The sequence below is a fragment of the Lepisma saccharinum genome, chromosome 21 (genome assembly GCF_977018435.1).
Source record: "Lepisma saccharinum chromosome 21, izLepSacc3.1, whole genome shotgun sequence".
NCBI lineage: Eukaryota > Metazoa > Arthropoda > Insecta > Zygentoma > Lepismatidae > Lepisma > Lepisma saccharinum.
In genome coordinates, this window is record NC_139249.1 from 40,926,006 (window position 1) to 40,945,190 (window position 19,185).

At 37.0% G+C, this 19,185-nt stretch overlaps 1 protein-coding gene across 1 annotated transcript in view; it reads left to right on the forward strand.

Moving 5' to 3' along the window:
* LOC146004142 (uncharacterized) overlaps positions 1-17,348 on the forward strand; it is a 93,921-nt gene extending 76,573 nt beyond the window's left edge. The window contains exon 2 of the mRNA XM_083142807.1: positions 17,073-17,348. Coding sequence (XP_082998933.1) covers positions 17,073-17,348 — 276 coding nt within the window. The remainder of the gene's footprint in view (positions 1-17,072) is intronic.
* Positions 17,349-19,185: the final 1,837 nt, after the last annotated feature.

Here is a 19,185-nt window from a genome sequence, read left to right on the forward strand (position 1 = left end):
AGAAAGGTTTTATCTTCACGAACGTATTTTATGCTAAGAACCTAATGATTCAGAATAAAAACGAACGTGCTTCGTTTTGAAATAACCCTTTCCACAGTAAGCTGAACATTACCTTCACACTCAACCTTACATAAAGAAAATCAATCACCATGAATAAACTACAAAATAAAATAAAAATTAATTATATTCGTCTTAATACAAATATCTCAACCATCTCTTAACAGAACCTAATTTAGATCTAACATAGCTCCGGATCCGATTGGCATCCCATTTTAAAGACTTGTAATGTTACCCAGCTCTAGTACATGTAAGATATACGTTTTTCGAAAAATAATACTAGACCCGATTTTGAGGACGTTGTTACCAAATGTTTACTCCACCATTGTCAGTTGTTCTTTACTTAAATATAGGCTTGTAATTTGTCCAGAGACTGGCATACAATTATATAATATTTTATTTCTGAATGTTACGTAAATTATAATTTCATCTATTGATGTAGAATTCATAAAAATAAACGAGAGACGATACCAACCAACCAACCATTGGCCCACCCACCCGCCACTCCAACCAACCAACCACTTGCCCACACGCCCACCAACACCTCTAGCCAACCATTGACCCACCCGCCCACCAACACCAACCAAACCAACCACTTGCCCGCCCGCCCGCCAGCACCATCCAACCAACCAACAACCCACCCACCCGCCACTCCAACCAACCAACACAGGGCCCTCCCACCTTCCGCACCCACCCACCAACCAACTGTAGAACCACCCGACAACCAAAACCAAAATTACACGCGTTCGCTTGCTGGACGACTATTCAAATCACTAATATATAAAGCAACTTACAGGTGATATTACGTCGGAAAACCACAGGCGCGCTGGTCTCCAAACCGATTAATTAAGAAAACCCCAGCTCCATAACAATTCTGTCTCTTACAATATCTATGGAGAAAAATGTAAACTCCTTAAACATTAACATGCGCATATGACAAAATGTCATAATTGAGTACCCTGCACTCAAGTCAACATTAAAATCTGAAATAATATTGCATGTCCGAACCATACATGACATTTCAGTTCATTTTGCATCACCTCAAATCACACAATTCATTATTACACATGGTTCCGGTATTCACAAATATGAAGAGATACCTTTCGTTACGATATTGTCAAACCATATTTACAAACATATATCATCACATACTCTTATTTAAATATCCCAATCAAGTATGAAAATATCCCGTGCAAATCAAACTGAAAAATATTGCTCTCTGAAATGGTTCTCAGCATAGCATGGAAATCGATCGCAACAATGCGTGCTAACCCGAGGCAAAATTTCTCCTACTTGGCTTAATCATCCCCCGCCTGCAAAACTTGAATTGGCCAACTGACGTAGAGAAATTATCTACTCCCAGCAACTTAAGAATTCACAGGAACATTCCTTTAGGACCTCCATGTTTTCTTCAATGAACTTCCAATACCAGTTTGACATACTCATCATGTATGTCTATGTTTAATATTTTTGTACTCACTAAACGGCAAGAGAATCGATCGCATCGTATTATCTAGCCCACAGCAAAATCTCGCCTACTTCATAGTCTTATCCACCGCTTGTAATACCTTACTTCACTCTCTTACGAAGTCAAGGAATCTACTTCCTGAGCACCTTAGAGAGAGCATTAGCATTCCTCAAGAAGCCACCACATTTAAAAACGTTATGAATAAATATTTGAAACTTTCAATATTATGTTTTGCTTATCTTATCCACTTATAGAATAGGTGGTCCAAAACTACTCATGTCAGGGTTATTAACAACATACACCCTTGACCATTGTTCATTGATCACATATTTACATGTGACTTGTTAGATCTTTAAGAATGAACTTTTGATGAAACTGCTGTAATAATACTGTTCACTACACTTCCCTACTGTACAATTATATTTACTTTCTTGTTATGTTTGCCTGAATATTCCCTCATACTCTATTACACAAATTGCACAATTAGGTGTCACGAATTCTAAAACTCCCAAGATTATGAGCTAAATCACACCTCCTCTCTTCACTACATCCTTTTCTATACCAGCAACTTCAACCTCCAATTCACCTATCTGATTCGCGCAAAATATAATCCATCCTTTATAAAGATCCTCTCTATCCGCATCAATCATCCTTGACAGCAAATCATACTTTCGTTCTATTCCCTCCGCCCTATTCATTCAGTCGAATCTACACTGAAAAACGTTCAATTTAATATCTTCATTACACTTACGGAATTCCAAAATATTCCCGTTGGTATCTCATTGACAGACATGTAAATCAGATTTCAGCTCCTCTTTCAGCATCAAGCATGTTTTCTCAACACAATCTTCGAGGTCATTTTTTGCCTCACTAGTTTCAACATTGCATACTATAAGTTCCGCTTTGAGCAACTCTTTACTTTCAATGAGCTCCGATTTCAGCAGTTGATTGCTTTTCTCGTGACAGACGCTAAGAGTCTGTAGCTCTTCTTTCTATTCAAGAAACACTGAATTTCAGATGCCACATTTCATTTCCACAATAATTTTCGACTTTTGTTGAACTGTTATATGAAGATTATCAAAGTATCTAAAGTCACTCGTTCCTATTCTGAACCCATTTTGTATAACAACTAGGAGAAGAAATGCAATTTTCTTTGTTAGTTTTAACAAGTGGCATACTGTCGAATCTCAAACCTGAGTGTCTTCTGTGTTTTACCATTGTACGCTAAAGGCGCCTACATCCCCAAACCATCCAAGTTACAATACCCCAGCTCCAAACTCATGATTTTCAAATTGCAAAACTCGTAAAATTGCTCACACCAAAAATTGATTATGTAACTCCCGTACGGTAACGCACGAAACGCAATTTGTAGGTTCAAAGATGTGCAGAATTAGAAAAAGGAAAAAGAAAATTACAAACATTTTATCCCATCTCTTATCGAAGAACTGGATCGATAAATCTCTCCCTATATTTAGTTTGAACTTTTGTTATTCGTCCAATTTCTACATGGGCAACCCACGCACTACTTGACGAATTTGAAGCCAGAGAATATTTGATTGTAATTATTCCAATCTATATTTCGAACTTTTGCATTTCTATCAACACTCGCACAATCGATAATTAGACGCACACATTTGTTATGCACAGGCAAATCTCAATTAATCAATGCACACAACAAATAACACTTGTAGTGACCTTTGTAAATTATAGGATAAATTTGAAAGAATTCAAATTTTGGATATTATGTTTATTATATTAATAACTATGGACATAAACACCACCTTAGTATGAAAAGTTGAATAGACCAGTTACCAATAGATATTAACACTTTTATACCTTAGATGTTACTAGAAAGGTTTTATCTTCACGAACGTATTTTATGCTACGAACCTAATGATTCAGAATAAAAACGAACGTGCTTCGTTTTGAAATAACCCTTTCCACAGTAAGCTGAACATTACCTTCACACTCAACCTTACATAAAGAAAATCAATCACCATGAATAAACTACAAAATAAAATAAAAATTAATTATATTCGTCTTAATACAAATATCTCAACCATCTCTTAACAGAACCTAATTTAGATCTAACATAGCTCCGGATCCGATTGGCATCCCATTTTAAAGACTTGTAATGTTACCCAGCTCTAGTACATGTAAGATATACGTTTTTCGAAAAATAATACTAGACCCGATTTTGAGGACGTTGTTACCAAATGTTTACTCCACCATTGTCAGTTGTTCTTTACTTAAATATAGGCTTGTAATTTGTCCAGAGACTGGCATACAATTATATAATATTTTATTTCTGAATGTTACGTAAATTATAATTTCATCTATTGATGTAGAATTCATAAAAATAAACGAGAGACGATACCAACCAACCAACCATTGGCCCACCCACCCGCCACTCCAACCAACCAACCACTTGCCCACCCGCCCACCAACACCTCTAGCCAACCATTGACCCACCCGCCCAAAAACACCAACCAAACCAACCACTTGCCCGCCCGCCCGCCAGCACCATCCAACCAACCAACAACCCACCCACCCGCCACTCCAACCAACCAACACAGGGCCCTCCAACCTTCCGCACCCACCCACCAACCATCTGTAGAACCACCCGACAACCAAAACCAAAATTACACGCGTTCGCTTGCTGGACGACTATTCAAATCACTAATATATAAAGCAACTTACAGGTGATATTACGTCGGAAAACCACAGGCGCGCTGGTCTCCAAACCGATTAATTAAGAAAACCCCAGCTCCATAACAATTCTGTCTCTTACAATATCTATGGAGAAAAATGTAAACTCCTTAAACATTAACATGCGCATATGACAAAATGTCATAATTGAGTACCCTGCACTCAAGTCAACATTAAAATCTGAAATAATATTGCATGTCCGAACCATACATGACATTTCAGTTCATTTTGCATCAACTCAAATCACACAATTCATTATTACACATGGTTCCGGTATTCACAAATATGAAGAGATACCTTTCGTTACGATATTGTCAAACCATATTTACAAACATATATCATCACATACTCTTATTTAAATATCCCAATCAAGTATGAAAATATCCCGTGCAAATCAAACTGAAAAATATTGCTCTCTGAAATGGTTCTCAGCATAGCATGGAAATCGATCGCAACAATGCGTGCTAACCCGAGGCAAAATTTCTCCTACTTGGCTTAATCATCCCCCGCCTGCAAAACTTGAATTGGCCAACTGACGTAGAGAAATTATCTACTCCCAGCAACTTAAGAATTCACAGGAACATTCCTTTAGGACCTCCATGTTTTCTTCAATGAACTTCCAATACCAGTTTGACATACTCATCATGTATGTCTATGTTTAATATTTTTGTACTCACTAAACGGCAAGAGAATCGATCGCATCGTATTATCTAGCCCACAGCAAAATCTCGCCTACTTCATATTCTTATCCACCGCTTGTAATACCTTACTTCACTCTCTTACGAAGTCAAGGAATCTACTTCCTGAGCACCTTAGAGAGAGCATTAGCATTCCTCAAGAAGCCACCACATTAAAAAACGTTATGAATAGATATTTGAAACTTTCAATATTATGTTTTGCTTATCTTATCCACTTATAGAATAGGTGGTCCAAAACTACTCATGTCAGGGTTATTAACAACATACACCCTTGACCATTGTGCATTGATCACATATTTACATGTGACTTGTTAGATCTTTAAGAATGAACTTTTGATGAAACTGCTGTAATAATACTGTTCACTCCACTTTCCTACTGTACAATTATATTTACTTTCTTGTTATGTTTGCCTGAATATTCCCTCATACACTATTACACAAATTGCACAATTAGGTGTCACGAATTCTAAAACTCCCAAGATTATGAGCTAAATCACACCTCCTCTCTTCACTACATCCTTTTCTATACCAGCAACTTCAACTTCCAATTCACCTATCTGATTCGCGCAAAATATAATCCATCCTTTATAAAGATCCTCTCTTTCCGTATCAATCATCCTTGACCGCAAATCGTACTTTCGTTCTATTCCCTCCGCCCTATTCATTCAGTCGAATCTACACTGAAAAACGTTCAATTTAATATCTTCATTACACGTACGGAATTCCAAAATATTCCCGTTGGTATCTCATTGACAGACATGTAAATCAGATTTCAGCTCCTCTCTCAGCTTCAAGCATGTTTTCTCAACACAATCTTCGAGGTCATTTTTTGCGTCACTAGTTTCAACATTGCATACTATAAGTTCCGCTTTGAGCAACTCTTTACTTTCAATGAGCTCCGATTTCAGCAGTTGATTGCTTTTCTCGTGACAGACGCTAAGAGTCTGTAGCTCTTCTTTCTATTCAAGAAACACTGAATTTCAGATGCCACATTTCATTTCCACAATAATTTTCGACTCTTTGTTGAACTGTTATATGAAGATTATCAAAGTATCTAAAGTCACTCGTTCCTATTCTGAACCCATTTTGTATAACAACTAGGAGAAGAAATGCAATTTTCTTTGTTAGTTTTAACAAGTGGCATACTGTCGAATCTCAAACCTGAGTGTCTTCTGTGTTTTACCATTGTACGCTAAAGGCGCCTACATCCCCAAACCATCCAAGTTACAATACCCCAGCTCCATACTCATGATTTTCAAATTGCAAAACTCGTAAAATTGCTCACACCAAAAATTGATTATGTAACTCCCGTACGGTAACGCACGAAACGCAATTTGTAGGTTCAAAGATGTGCAGAATTAGAAAAAGGAAAAAGAAAATTACAAACATTTTATCCCATCTCTTATCGAAGAACTGGATCGATAAATCTCTCCCTATATTTAGTTTGAACTTTTGTTATTCGTCCAATTTCTACATGGGCAACCCACGCACTACTTGACGAATTTGAAGCCAGAGAATATTTGATTGTAATTATTCCAATCTATATTTCGAACTTTTGCATTTCTATCAACACTCGCACAATCGATAATTAGACGCACACATTTGTTATGCACAGGCAAATCTCAATTAATCAATGCACACAACAAATAACACTTGTAGTGACCTTTGTAAATTATAGGATAAATTTGAAAGAATTCAAATTTTGGATATTATGTTTATTATATTAATAACTATGGACATAAACACCACCTTAGTATGAAAAGTTGAATAGACCAGTTACCAATAGATATTAACACTTTTATACCTTAGATGTTACTAGAAAGGTTTTATCTTCACGAACGTATTTTATGCTACGAACCTAATGATTCAGAATAAAAACGAACGTGCTTCGTTTTGAAATAACCCTTTCCACAGTAAGCTGAACATTACCTTCACACTCAACCTTACATAAAGAAAATCAATCACCATGAATAAACTACAAAATAAAATAAAAATTAATTATATTCGTCTTAATACAAATATCTCAACCATCTCTTAACAGAACCTAATTTAGATCTAACATAGCTCCGGATCCGATTGGCATCCCATTTTAAAGACTTGTAATGTTACCCAGCTCTAGTACATGTAAGATATACTTTTTTCGAAAAATAATACTAGACCCGATTTTGAGGACGTTGTTACCAAATGTTTACTCCACCATTGTCAGTTGTTCTTTACTTAAATATAGGCTTGTAATTTGTCCAGAGACTGGCATACAATTATATAATATTTTATTTCTGAATGTTACGTAAATTATAATTTCATCTATTGATGTAGAATTCATAAAAATAAACGAGAGACGATACCAACCAACCAACCATTGGCCCACCCACCCGCCACTCCAACCAACCAACCACTTGCCCACCCGCCCACCAACACCTCTAGCCAACCATTGACCCACCCGCCCACCAACACCAACCAAACCAACCACTTGCCCGCCCGCCCGCCAGCACCATCCAACCAACCAACAACCCACCCACCCGCCACTCCAACCAACCAACACATGGCCCTCCCACCTTCCGCACCCACCCACCAACCAACTGTAGAACCACCCGACAACCAAAACCAAAATTACACGCGTTCGCTTGCTGGACGACTATTCAAATCACTAATATATAAAGCAACTTACAGGTGATATTACGTCGGAAAACCACAGGCGCGCTGGTCTCCAAACCGATTAATTAAGAAAACCCCAGCTCCATAACAATTCTGTCTCTTACAATATCTATGGAGAAAAATGTAAACTCCTTAAACATTAACATGCGCATATGACAAAATGTCATAATTGAGTACCCTGCACTCAAGTCAACATTAAAATCTGAAATAATATTGCATGTCCGAACCATACATGACATTTCAGTTCATTTTGCATCACCTCAAATCACACAATTCATTATTACACATGGTTCCGGTATTCACAAATATGAAGAGATACCTTTCGTTACGATATTGTCAAACCATATTTACAAACATATATCATCACATACTCTTATTTAAATATCCCAATCAAGTATGAAAATATCCCGTGCAAATCAAACTGAAAAATATTGCTCTCTGAAATGGTTCTCAGCATAGCATGGAAATCGATCGCAACAATGCGTGCTAACCCGAGGCAAAATTTCTCCTACTTGGCTTAATCATCCCCCGCCTGCAAAACTTGAATTGGCCAACTGACGTAGAGAAATTATCTACTCCCAGCAACTTAAGAATTCACTGGAACATTCCTTTAGGACCTCCATGTTTTCTTCAATGAACTTCCAATACCAGTTTGACATACTCATCATGTATGTCTATGTTTAATATTTTTGTACTCACTAAACGGCAAGAGAATCGATCGCATCGTATTATCTAGCCCACAGCAAAATCTCGCCTACTTCATATTCTTATCCACCGCTTGTAATACCTTACTTCACTCTCTTACGAAGTCAAGGAATCTACTTCCTGAGCACCTTAGAGAGAGCATTAGCATTCCTCAAGAAGCCACCACATTTAAAAACGTTATGAATAAATATTTGAAACTTTCAATATTATGTTTTGCTTATCTTATCCACTTATAGAATAGGTGGTCCAAAACTACTCATGTCAGGGTTATTAACAACATACACCCTTGACCATTGTGCATTGATCACATATTTACATGTGACTTGTTAGATCTTTAAGAATGAACTTTTGATGAAACTGCTGTAATAATACTGTTCACTCCACTTCCCTACTGTACAATTATATTTACTTTCTTGTTATGTTTGCCTGAATATTCCCTCATACTCTATTACACAAATTGCACAATTAGGTGTCACGAATTCTAAAACTCCCAAGATTATGAGCTAAATCACACCTCCTCTCTTCACTACATCCTTTTCTATACCAGCAACTTCAACCTCCAATTCACCTATCTGATTCGCGCAAAATATAATCCATCCTTTATAAGGATCCTCTCTATCCGCATCAATCATCCTTGACAGCAAATCATACTTTCGTTCTATTCCCTCCGCCCTATTCATTCAGTCGAATCTACACTGAAAAACGTTCAATTTAATATCTTCATTACACGTACGGAATTCCAAAATATTCCCGTTGGTATCTCATTGACAGACATGTAAATCAGATTTCAGCTCCTCTTTCAGCATCAAGCATGTTTTCTCAACACAATCTTCGAGGTCATTTTTTGCCTCACTAGTTTCAACATTGCATACTATAAGTTCCGCTTTGAGCAACTCTTTACTTTCAATGAGCTCCGATTTCAGCAGTTGATTGCTTTTCTCGTGACAGACGCTAAGAGTCTGTAGCTCTTCTTTCTATTCAAGAAACACTGAATTTCAGATGCCACATTTCATTTCCACAATAATTTTCGACTCTTTGTTGAACTGTTATATGAAGATTATCAAAGTATCTAAAGTCACTCGTTCCTATTCTGAACCCATTTTGTATAACAACTAGGAGAAGAAATGCAATTTTCTTTGTTAGTTTTAACAAGTGGCATACTGTCGAATCTCAAACCTGAGTGTCTTCTGTGTTTTACCATTGTACGCTAAAGGCGCCTACATCCCCAAACCATCCAAGTTACAATACCCCAGCTCCATACTCATGATTTTCAAATTGCAAAACTCGTAAAATTGCTCACACCAAAAATTGATTATGTAACTCCCGTACGGTAACGCACGAAACGCAATTTGTAGGTTCAAAGATGTGCAGAATTAGAAAAAGGAAAAAGAAAATTACAAACATTTTATCCCATCTCTTATCGAAGAACTGGATCGATAAATCTCTCCCTATATTTAGTTTGAACTTTTGTTATTCGTCCAATTTCTACATGGGCAACCCACGCACTACTTGACGAATTTGAAGCCAGAGAATATTTGATTGTAATTATTCCAATCTATATTTCGAACTTTTGCATTTCTATCAACACTCGCACAATCGATAATTAGACGCACACATTTGTTATGCACAGGCAAATCTCCATTAATCAATGCACACAACAAATAACACTTGTAGTGACCTTTGTAAATTATAGGATAAATTTGAAAGAATTCAAATTTTGGATATTATGTTTATTATATTAATAACTATGGACATAAACACCACCTTAGTATGAAAAGTTGAATAGACCAGTTACCAATAGATATTAACACTTTTATACCTTAGATGTTACTAGAAAGGTTTTATCTTCACGAACGTATTTTATGCTACGAACCTAATGATTCAGAATAAAAACGAACGTGCTTCGTTTTGAAATAACCCTTTCCACAGTAAGCTGAACATTACCTTCACACTCAACCTTACATAAAGAAAATCAATCACCATGAATAAACTACAAAATAAAATAAAAATTAATTATATTCGTCTTAATACAAATATCTCAACCATCTCTTAACAGAACCTAATTTAGATCTAACATAGCTCCGGATCCGATTGGCATCCCATTTTAAGGACTTGTAATGTTACCCAGCTCTAGTACATGTAAGATATACGTTTTTCGAAAAATAATACTAGACCCGATTTTGAGGACGTTGTTACCAAATGTTTACTCCACCATTGTCAGTTGTTCTTTACTTAAATATAGGCTTGTAATTTGTCCAGAGACTGGCATACAATTATATAATATTTTATTTCTGAATGTTACGTAAATTATAATTTCATCTATTGATGTAGAATTCATAAAAATAAACGAGAGACGATACCAACCAACCAACCATTGGCCCACCCACCCGCCACTCCAACCAACCAACCACTTGCCCACCCGCCCACCAACACCTCCAGCCAACCATTGACCCACCCGCCCACCAACACCAACCAAACCAACCACTTGCCCGCCCGCCCGCCAGCACCATCCAACCAACCAACAACCCACCCACCCGCCACTCCAACCAACCAACACAGGGCCCTCCCACCTTCCGCACCCACCCACCAACCAACTGTAGAACCACCCGACAACCAAAACCAAAATTACACGCGTTCGCTTGCTGGACGACTATTCAAATCACTAATATATAAAGCAACTTACAGGTGATATTACGTCGGAAAACCACAGGCGCGCTGGTCTCCAAACCGATTAATTAAGAAAACCCCAGCTCCATAACAATTCTGTCTCTTACAATATCTATGGAGAAAAATGTAAACTCCTTAAACATTAACATGCGCATATGACAAAATGTCATAATTGAGTACCCTGCACTCAAGTCAACATTAAAATCTGAAATAATATTGCATGTCCGAACCATACATGACATTTCAGTTCATTTTGCATCACCTCAAATCACACAATTCATTATTACACATGGTTCCGGTATTCACAAATATGAAGAGATACCTTTCGTTACGATATTGTCAAACCATATTTACAAACATATATCATCACATACTCTTATTTAAATATCCCAATCAAGTATGAAAATATCCCGTGCAAATCAAACTGAAAAATATTGCTCTCTGAAATGGTTCTCAGCATAGCATGGAAATCGATCGCAACAATGCGTGCTAACCCGAGGCAAAATTTCTCCTACTTGGCTTAATCATCCCCCGCCTGCAAAACTTGAATTGGCCAACTGACGTAGAGAAATTATCTACTCCCAGCAACTTAAGAATTCACAGGAACATTCCTTTAGGACCTCCATGTTTTCTTCAATGAACTTCCAATACCAGTTTGACATACTCATCATGTATGTCTATGTTTAATATTTTTGTACTCACTAAACGGCAAGAGAATCGATCGCATCGTATTATCTAGCCCACAGCAAAATCTCGCCTACTTCATATTCTTATCCACCGCTTGTAATACCTTACTTCACTCTCTTACGAAGTCAAGGAATCTACTTCCTGAGCACCTTAGAGAGAGCATTAGCATTCCTCAAGAAGCCACCACATTTAAAAACGTTATGAATAAATATTTGAAACTTTCAATATTATGTTTTGCTTATCTTATCCACTTATAGAATAGGTGGTCCAAAACTACTCATGTCAGGGTTATTAACAACATACACCCTTGACCATTGTGCATTGATCACATATTTACATGTGACTTGTTAGATCTTTAAGAATGAACTTTTGATGAAACTGCTGTAATAATACTGTTCACTCCACTTCCCTACTGTACAATTATATTTACTTTCTTGTTATGTTTGCCTGAATATTCCCTCATACTCTATTACACAAATTGCACAATTAGGTGTCACGAATTCTAAAACTCCCAAGATTATGAGCTAAATCACACCTCCTCTCTTCACTACATCCTTTTCTATACCAGCAACTTCAACCTCCAATTCACCTATCTGATTCTCGCAAAATATAATCCATCCTTTATAAAGATCCTCTCTATCCGCATCAATCATCCTTGACAGCAAATCATACTTTCGTTCTATTCCCTCCGCCCTATTCATTCAGTCGAATCTACACTGAAAAACGTTCAATTTAATATCTTCATTACACGTACGGAATTCCAAAATATTCCCGTTGGTATCTCATTGACAGACATGTAAATCAGATTTCAGCTCCTCTTTCAGCATCAAGCATGTTTTCTCAACACAATCTTCGAGGTCATTTTTTGCCTCACTAGTTTCAACATTGCATACTATAAGTTCCGCTTTGAGCAACTCTTTACTTTCAATGAGCTCCGATTTCAGCAGTTGATTGCTTTTCTCGTGACAGACGCTAAGAGTCTGTAGCTCTTCTTTCTATTCAAGAAACACTGAATTTCAGATGCCACATTTCATTTCCACAATAATTTTCGACTCTTTGTTGAACTGTTATATGAAGATTATCAAAGTATCTAAAGTCACTCGTTCCTATTCTGAACCCATTTTGTATAACAACTAGGAGAAGAAATGCAATTTTCTTTGTTAGTTTTAACAAGTGGCATACTGTCGAATCTCAAACCTGAGTGTCTTCTGTGTTTTACCATTGTACGCTAAAGGCGCCTACATCCCCAAACCATCCAAGTTACAATACCCCAGCTCCATACTCATGATTTTCAAATTGCAAAACTCGTAAAATTGCTCACACCAAAAATTGATTATGTAACTCCCGTACGGTAACGCACGAAACGCAATTTGTAGGTTCAAAGATGTGCAGAATTAGAAAAAGGAAAAAGAAAATTACAAACATTTTATCCCATCTCTTATCGAAGAACTGGATCGATAAATCTCTCCCTATATTTAGTTTGAACTTTTGTTATTCGTCCAATTTCTACATGGGCAACCCACGCACTACTTGACGAATTTGAAGCCAGAGAATATTTGATTGTAATTATTCCAATCTATATTTCGAACTTTTGCATTTCTATCAACACTCGCACAATCGATAATTAGACGCACACATTTGTTATGCACAGGCAAATCTCAATTAATCAATGCACACAACAAATAACACTTGTAGTGACCTTTGTAAATTATAGGATAAATTTGAAAGAATTCAAATTTTGGATATTATGTTTATTATATTAATAACTATGGACATAAACACCACCTTAGTATGAAAAGTTGAATAGACCAGTTACCAATAGATATTAACACTTTTATACCTTAGATGTTACTAGAAAGGTTTTATCTTCACGAACGTATTTTATGCTACGAACCTAATGATTCAGAATAAAAACGAACGTGCTTCGTTTTGAAATAACCCTTTCCACAGTAAGCTGAACATTACCTTCACACTCAACCTTACATAAAGAAAATCAATCACCATGAATAAACTACAAAATAAAATAAAAATTAATTATATTCGTCTTAATACAAATATCTCAACCATCTCTTAACAGAACCTAATTTAGATCTAACATAGCTCCGGATCCGATTGGCATCCCATTTTAAAGACTTGTAATGTTACCCAGCTCTAGTACATGTAAGATATACTTTTTTCGAAAAATAATACTAGACCCGATTTTGAGGACGTTGTTACAAAATGTTTACTCCACCATTGTCAGTTGTTCTTTACTTAAATATAGGCTTGTAATTTGTCCAGAGACTGGCATACAATTATATAATATTTTATTTCTGAATGTTAAGTAAATTATAATTTCATCTATTGATGTAGAATTCATAAAAATAAACGAGAGACGATACCAACCAACCAACCATTGGCCCACCCACCCGCCACTCCAACCAACCAACCACTTGCCCACCCGCCCACCAACACCTCCAGCCAACCATTGACCCACCCGCCCACCAACACCATCCAAACCAACCACTTGCCCGCCCGCCCGCCAGCACCATCCAACCAACCAACAACCCACCCACCCGCCACTCCAACCAACCAACACAGGGCCCTCCCACCTTCCGCACCCACCCACCAACCAACTGTAGAACCACCCGACAACCAAAACCAAAATTACACGCGTTCGCTTGCTGGACGACTATTCAAATCACTAATATATAAAGCAACTTACAGGTGATATTACGTCGGAAAACCACAGGCGCGCTGGTCTCCAAACCGATTAATTAACAAAACCCCAGCTCCATAACAATTCTGTCTCTTACAATATCTATGGAGAAAAATGTAAACTCCTTAAACATTAACATGCGCATATGACAAAATGTCATAATTGAGTACCCTGCACTCAAGTCAACATTAAAATCTGAAATAATATTGCATGTCCGAACCATACATGACATTTCAGTTCATTTTGCATCACCTCAAATCACACAATTCATTATTACACATGGTTCCGGTATTCACAAATATGAAGAGATACCTTTCGTTACGATATTGTCAAACCATATTTACAAACATATATCATCACATACTCTTATTTAAATATCCCAATCAAGTATGAAAATATCCCGTGCAAATCAAACTGAAAAATATTGCTCTCTGAAATGGTTCTCAGCATAGCATGGAAATCGATCGCAACAATGCGTGCTAACCCGAGGCAAAATTTCTCCTACTTGGCTTAATCATCCCCCGCCCGCAAAACTTGAATTGGCCAACTGACGTAGAGAAATTATCTACTCCCAGCAACTTAAGAATTCACAGGAACATTCCTTTAGGACCTCCATGTTTTCTTCAATGAACTTCCAATACCAGTTTGACATACTCATCATGTATGTCTATGTTTAATATTTTTGTACTCACTAAACGGCAAGAGAATCGATCGCATCGTATTATCTAGCCCACAGCAAAATCTCGCCTACTTCATATTCTTATCCACCGCTTGTAATACCTTACTTCACTCTCTTACGAAGTCAAGGAATCTACTTCCTGAGCACCTTAGAGAGAGCATTAGCATTCCTCAAGAAGCCACCACATTTAAAAACGTTATGAATAGATATTTGAAACTTTCAATATTATGTTTTGCTTATCTTATCCACTTATAGAATAGGTGGTCCAAAACTACTCATGTCAGGGTTATTAACAACATACACCCTTGACCATTGTGCATTGATCACATATTTACATGTGACTTGTTAGATCTTTAAGAATGAACTTTTGATGAAACTGCTGTAATAATACTGTTCACTCCACTTCCCTACTGTACAATTATATTTACTTTCTTGTTATGTTTGCCTGAATATTCCCTCATACTCTATTACACAAATTGCACAATTAGGTGTCACGAATTCTAAAACTCCCAAGATTATGAGCTAAATCACACCTCCTCTCTTCACTACATCCTTTTCTATACCAGCAACTTCAACCTCCAATTCACCTATCTGATTCGCGCAAAATATAATCCATCCTTTATAAAGATCCTCTCTATCCGCATCAATCATCCTTGACAGCAAATCATACTTTCGTTCTATTCCCTCCGCCCTATTCATTCAGTCGAATCTACACTGAAAAACGTTCAATTTAATATCTTCATTACACGTACGGAATTCCAAAATATTCCCGTTGGTATCTCATTGACAGACATGTAAATCAGATTTCAGCTCCTCTTTCAGCATCAAGCATGTTTTCTCAACACAATCTTCGAGGTCATTTTTTGCCTCACTAGTTTCAACATTGCATACTATAAGTTCCGCTTTGAGCAACTCTTTACTTTCAATGAGCTCCGATTTCAGCAGTTGATTGCTTTTCTCGTGACAGACGCTAAGAGTCTGTAGCTCTTCTTTCTATTCAAGAAACACTGAATTTCAGATGCCACATTTCATTTCCACAATAATTTTCGACTCTTTGTTGAACTGTTATATGAAGATTATCAAAGTATCTAAAGTCACTCGTTCCTATTCTGAACCCATTTTGTATAACAACTAGGAGAAGAAATGCAATTTTCTTTGTTAGTTTTAACAAGTGGCATACTGTCGAATCTCAAACCTGAGTGTCTTCTGTGTTTTACCATTGTACGCTAAAGGCGCCTACATCCCCAAACCATCCAAGTTACAATACCCCAGCTCCATACTCACGATTTTCAAATTGCAAAATTCGTAATATTGCTCACACCAAAAATTGATTATGTAACTCCCGTACGGTAACGCACGAAACGCAATTTGTAGGTTCAAAGATGTGCAGAATTAGAAAAAGGAAAAATAAAATTACAAACATTTTATCCCATCTCTTATCGAAGAACTGGATCGATAAATCTCTCCCTATATTTAGTTTGAACTTTTGTTATTCGTCCAATTTCTACATGGGCAACCCACGCACTACTTGACGAATTTGAAGCCAGAGAATATTTGATTGTAATTATTCCAATCTATATTTGGAACTTTTGCATTTCTATCAACACTCGCACAATCGATAATTAGACGCACACATTTGTTATGCACAGGCAAATCTCAATTAATCAATGCACACAACAAATAACACTTGTAGTGACCTTTGTAAATTATAGGATAAATTTGAACGATTTCAAATTTTGGATATTATGTTTATTATATTAACCCTCCAGTACTCGCGCGGGTGACCATTGTCACCCAGCCCATTTGTTTTTGTTACCGCCAAGCAGTGTGATGGAAGGGAGTGATACGGGCTTCAGTACCTTCCCCCTACATTTCCAGCTACCTGACTTGTGTGAGTTTGTATGTTGTAGTGAGGAGTGGCCCGTGTTATTGCGCTTGAAAGTCAGTTGGGTGACACTTGTCCCCCGCGCGATTAACGGCGTTATGAATGCACCAAAGCGTCCACGACTCTGTAATAACTTTCTTATTTTGGACGTATTGCTTGGTGAGAGTTCCGATGAGGATGATGTTGTGGAGAATGATAGTGACGTTGGTGGAGATGACCATTTAGATGTCCAGGATGATCTCTTTGACACAGGAGAAGCAGATGAGCCACAAACGGACCAAGTGCAAAATGCCGAAAATGACCTGCCTCCAAATGCGGAAGAAGAATCCAGTGATAAAGAGTACATCCCATTTGCAAATTTATACATTTTAAGAATCCAGTTTAAGAATGTAATGAAGTGGAAGAACTATCCTCTCAGCCCAGAAATGTACGAACTATAGCTGACAACATTATTTTACGGCTCCCAGGACCAACTAGACAGGGCAGGGAAGCACGCAGTGCACTTGATTGCTTTGTACTTTTTAACGTTATTGGAACTATAGTTACATCAACCAACATTTATATTGACCATATAAAGGAGCATTTTAGCGGAGAGCGGGACACCAAACACACGAATGTTGTTGAAATTCGTGCTTTCATAGGCATTTTGCTACTAATTGGCTGTTTTGGCAGTAAAAGGAAAAAAAACTAAGCAATGTGGGACAACTCTGCAGTGACTGGTGTGGAAGTCTGTTATCTTGTTAGTGAGAATAGATTTCATTTCCTCATGCGATGTCTTCGTTTTGATGACATCGGAGATCGTCAGCAGCGAAGAGAAATCGATCGGCTTGTGCCTATCAGAGAAGTCCTAGAACTTGTAGGGCAAAACTTGTGGTCAACGCCTCAATCATTTACAAGTTCAACAAAGCTGCAGCTAAACCACCTGCAAGACAAGAATTCCTGAAAGGTTTGGCGTTGGAACTCATAAAACCTCTGATTGAGAGTCTCATCCAGCTTCCTTTCATCCCTGCACATCTGAAGAGAAGAGGAAAGGCCCTTCTTGTAAACGAAGAAACTCCTCAGCCTGAGCGCAGACAACAAGGTAACAGTAGAGGTCGCTCCTATCTGTGTGGGAGGGCAAGAGACAAATCAACCAGAAAACATTGTGAAAAATGTAGACGTCACATCTGTAGTGATCATTCATCAATTCTTTGTCATTGAAATTTTCAACCTACAATATGCATAAAAAATTATTACGAGTAACAAACATTGTTGTGACTATATTCTTTCTATATGTAAAATGCAGGGTACGCTTTAGCGATTTATTTTGTCCTGTAATAAAGGCCAAATTATGTTAATATATATGTTTATGGATTCTCAATAAAGCAGTCTTTCAGATGAGCAAGGAGTTTTACAATGTTATACTGCATTAAAAAAAAGTTACTGTAGCCTAAAATTTAAGATATTTTTTCCATGCAAAATTTTGTTAAAGAACGATTTGGTATTTTTTTCTTTACAACACCTGTTTCATACAAAAATAATTCAAAAAATATTTTAAGTGTCCCTAGAATAGATTGTAAATATAACAAAACAAAAAATTCCACCATACTATAATTACTATTTTCGAAATAAATAAAATAACTTATGGGTGACAACTGTCACCCGCGCGAGTATCCGTGTTACGGGATGCCGCGCGAGTACTCGAGGGTTAATAACTATGGACATAAACACCACCTTAGTATGAAAAGTTGAATAGACCAGTTACCAATAGATATTAACACTTTTATACCTTAGATGTTACTAGAAAGGTTTTATCTTTACGAACGTATTTTATGCTACGAACCTAATGATTCAGAATAAAAACGAACGTGCTTCGTTTTGAAATAACCCTTTCCACAGTAAGCTGAACATTACCTTCACACTCAACCTTACATAAAGAAAATCAATCACCATGAATAAACTACAAAATAAAATAAAAATTAATTATATTCGTCTTAATACAAATATCTCAACCATCTCTTAACAGAACCTAATTTAGATCTAACATAGCTCCGGATCCGATTGGCATCCCATTTTAAGGACTTGTAATGTTACCCAGCTCTAGTACATGTAAGATATACGTTTTTCGAAAAATAATACTAGACCCGATTTTGAGGACGTTGTTACCAAATGTTTACTCCACCATTGTCAGTTGTTCTTTACTTAAATATAGACTTGTAATTTGTCCAGAGACTGGCATACAATTATATAATATTTTATTTCTGAATGTTACGTAAATTATAATTTCATCTATTGATG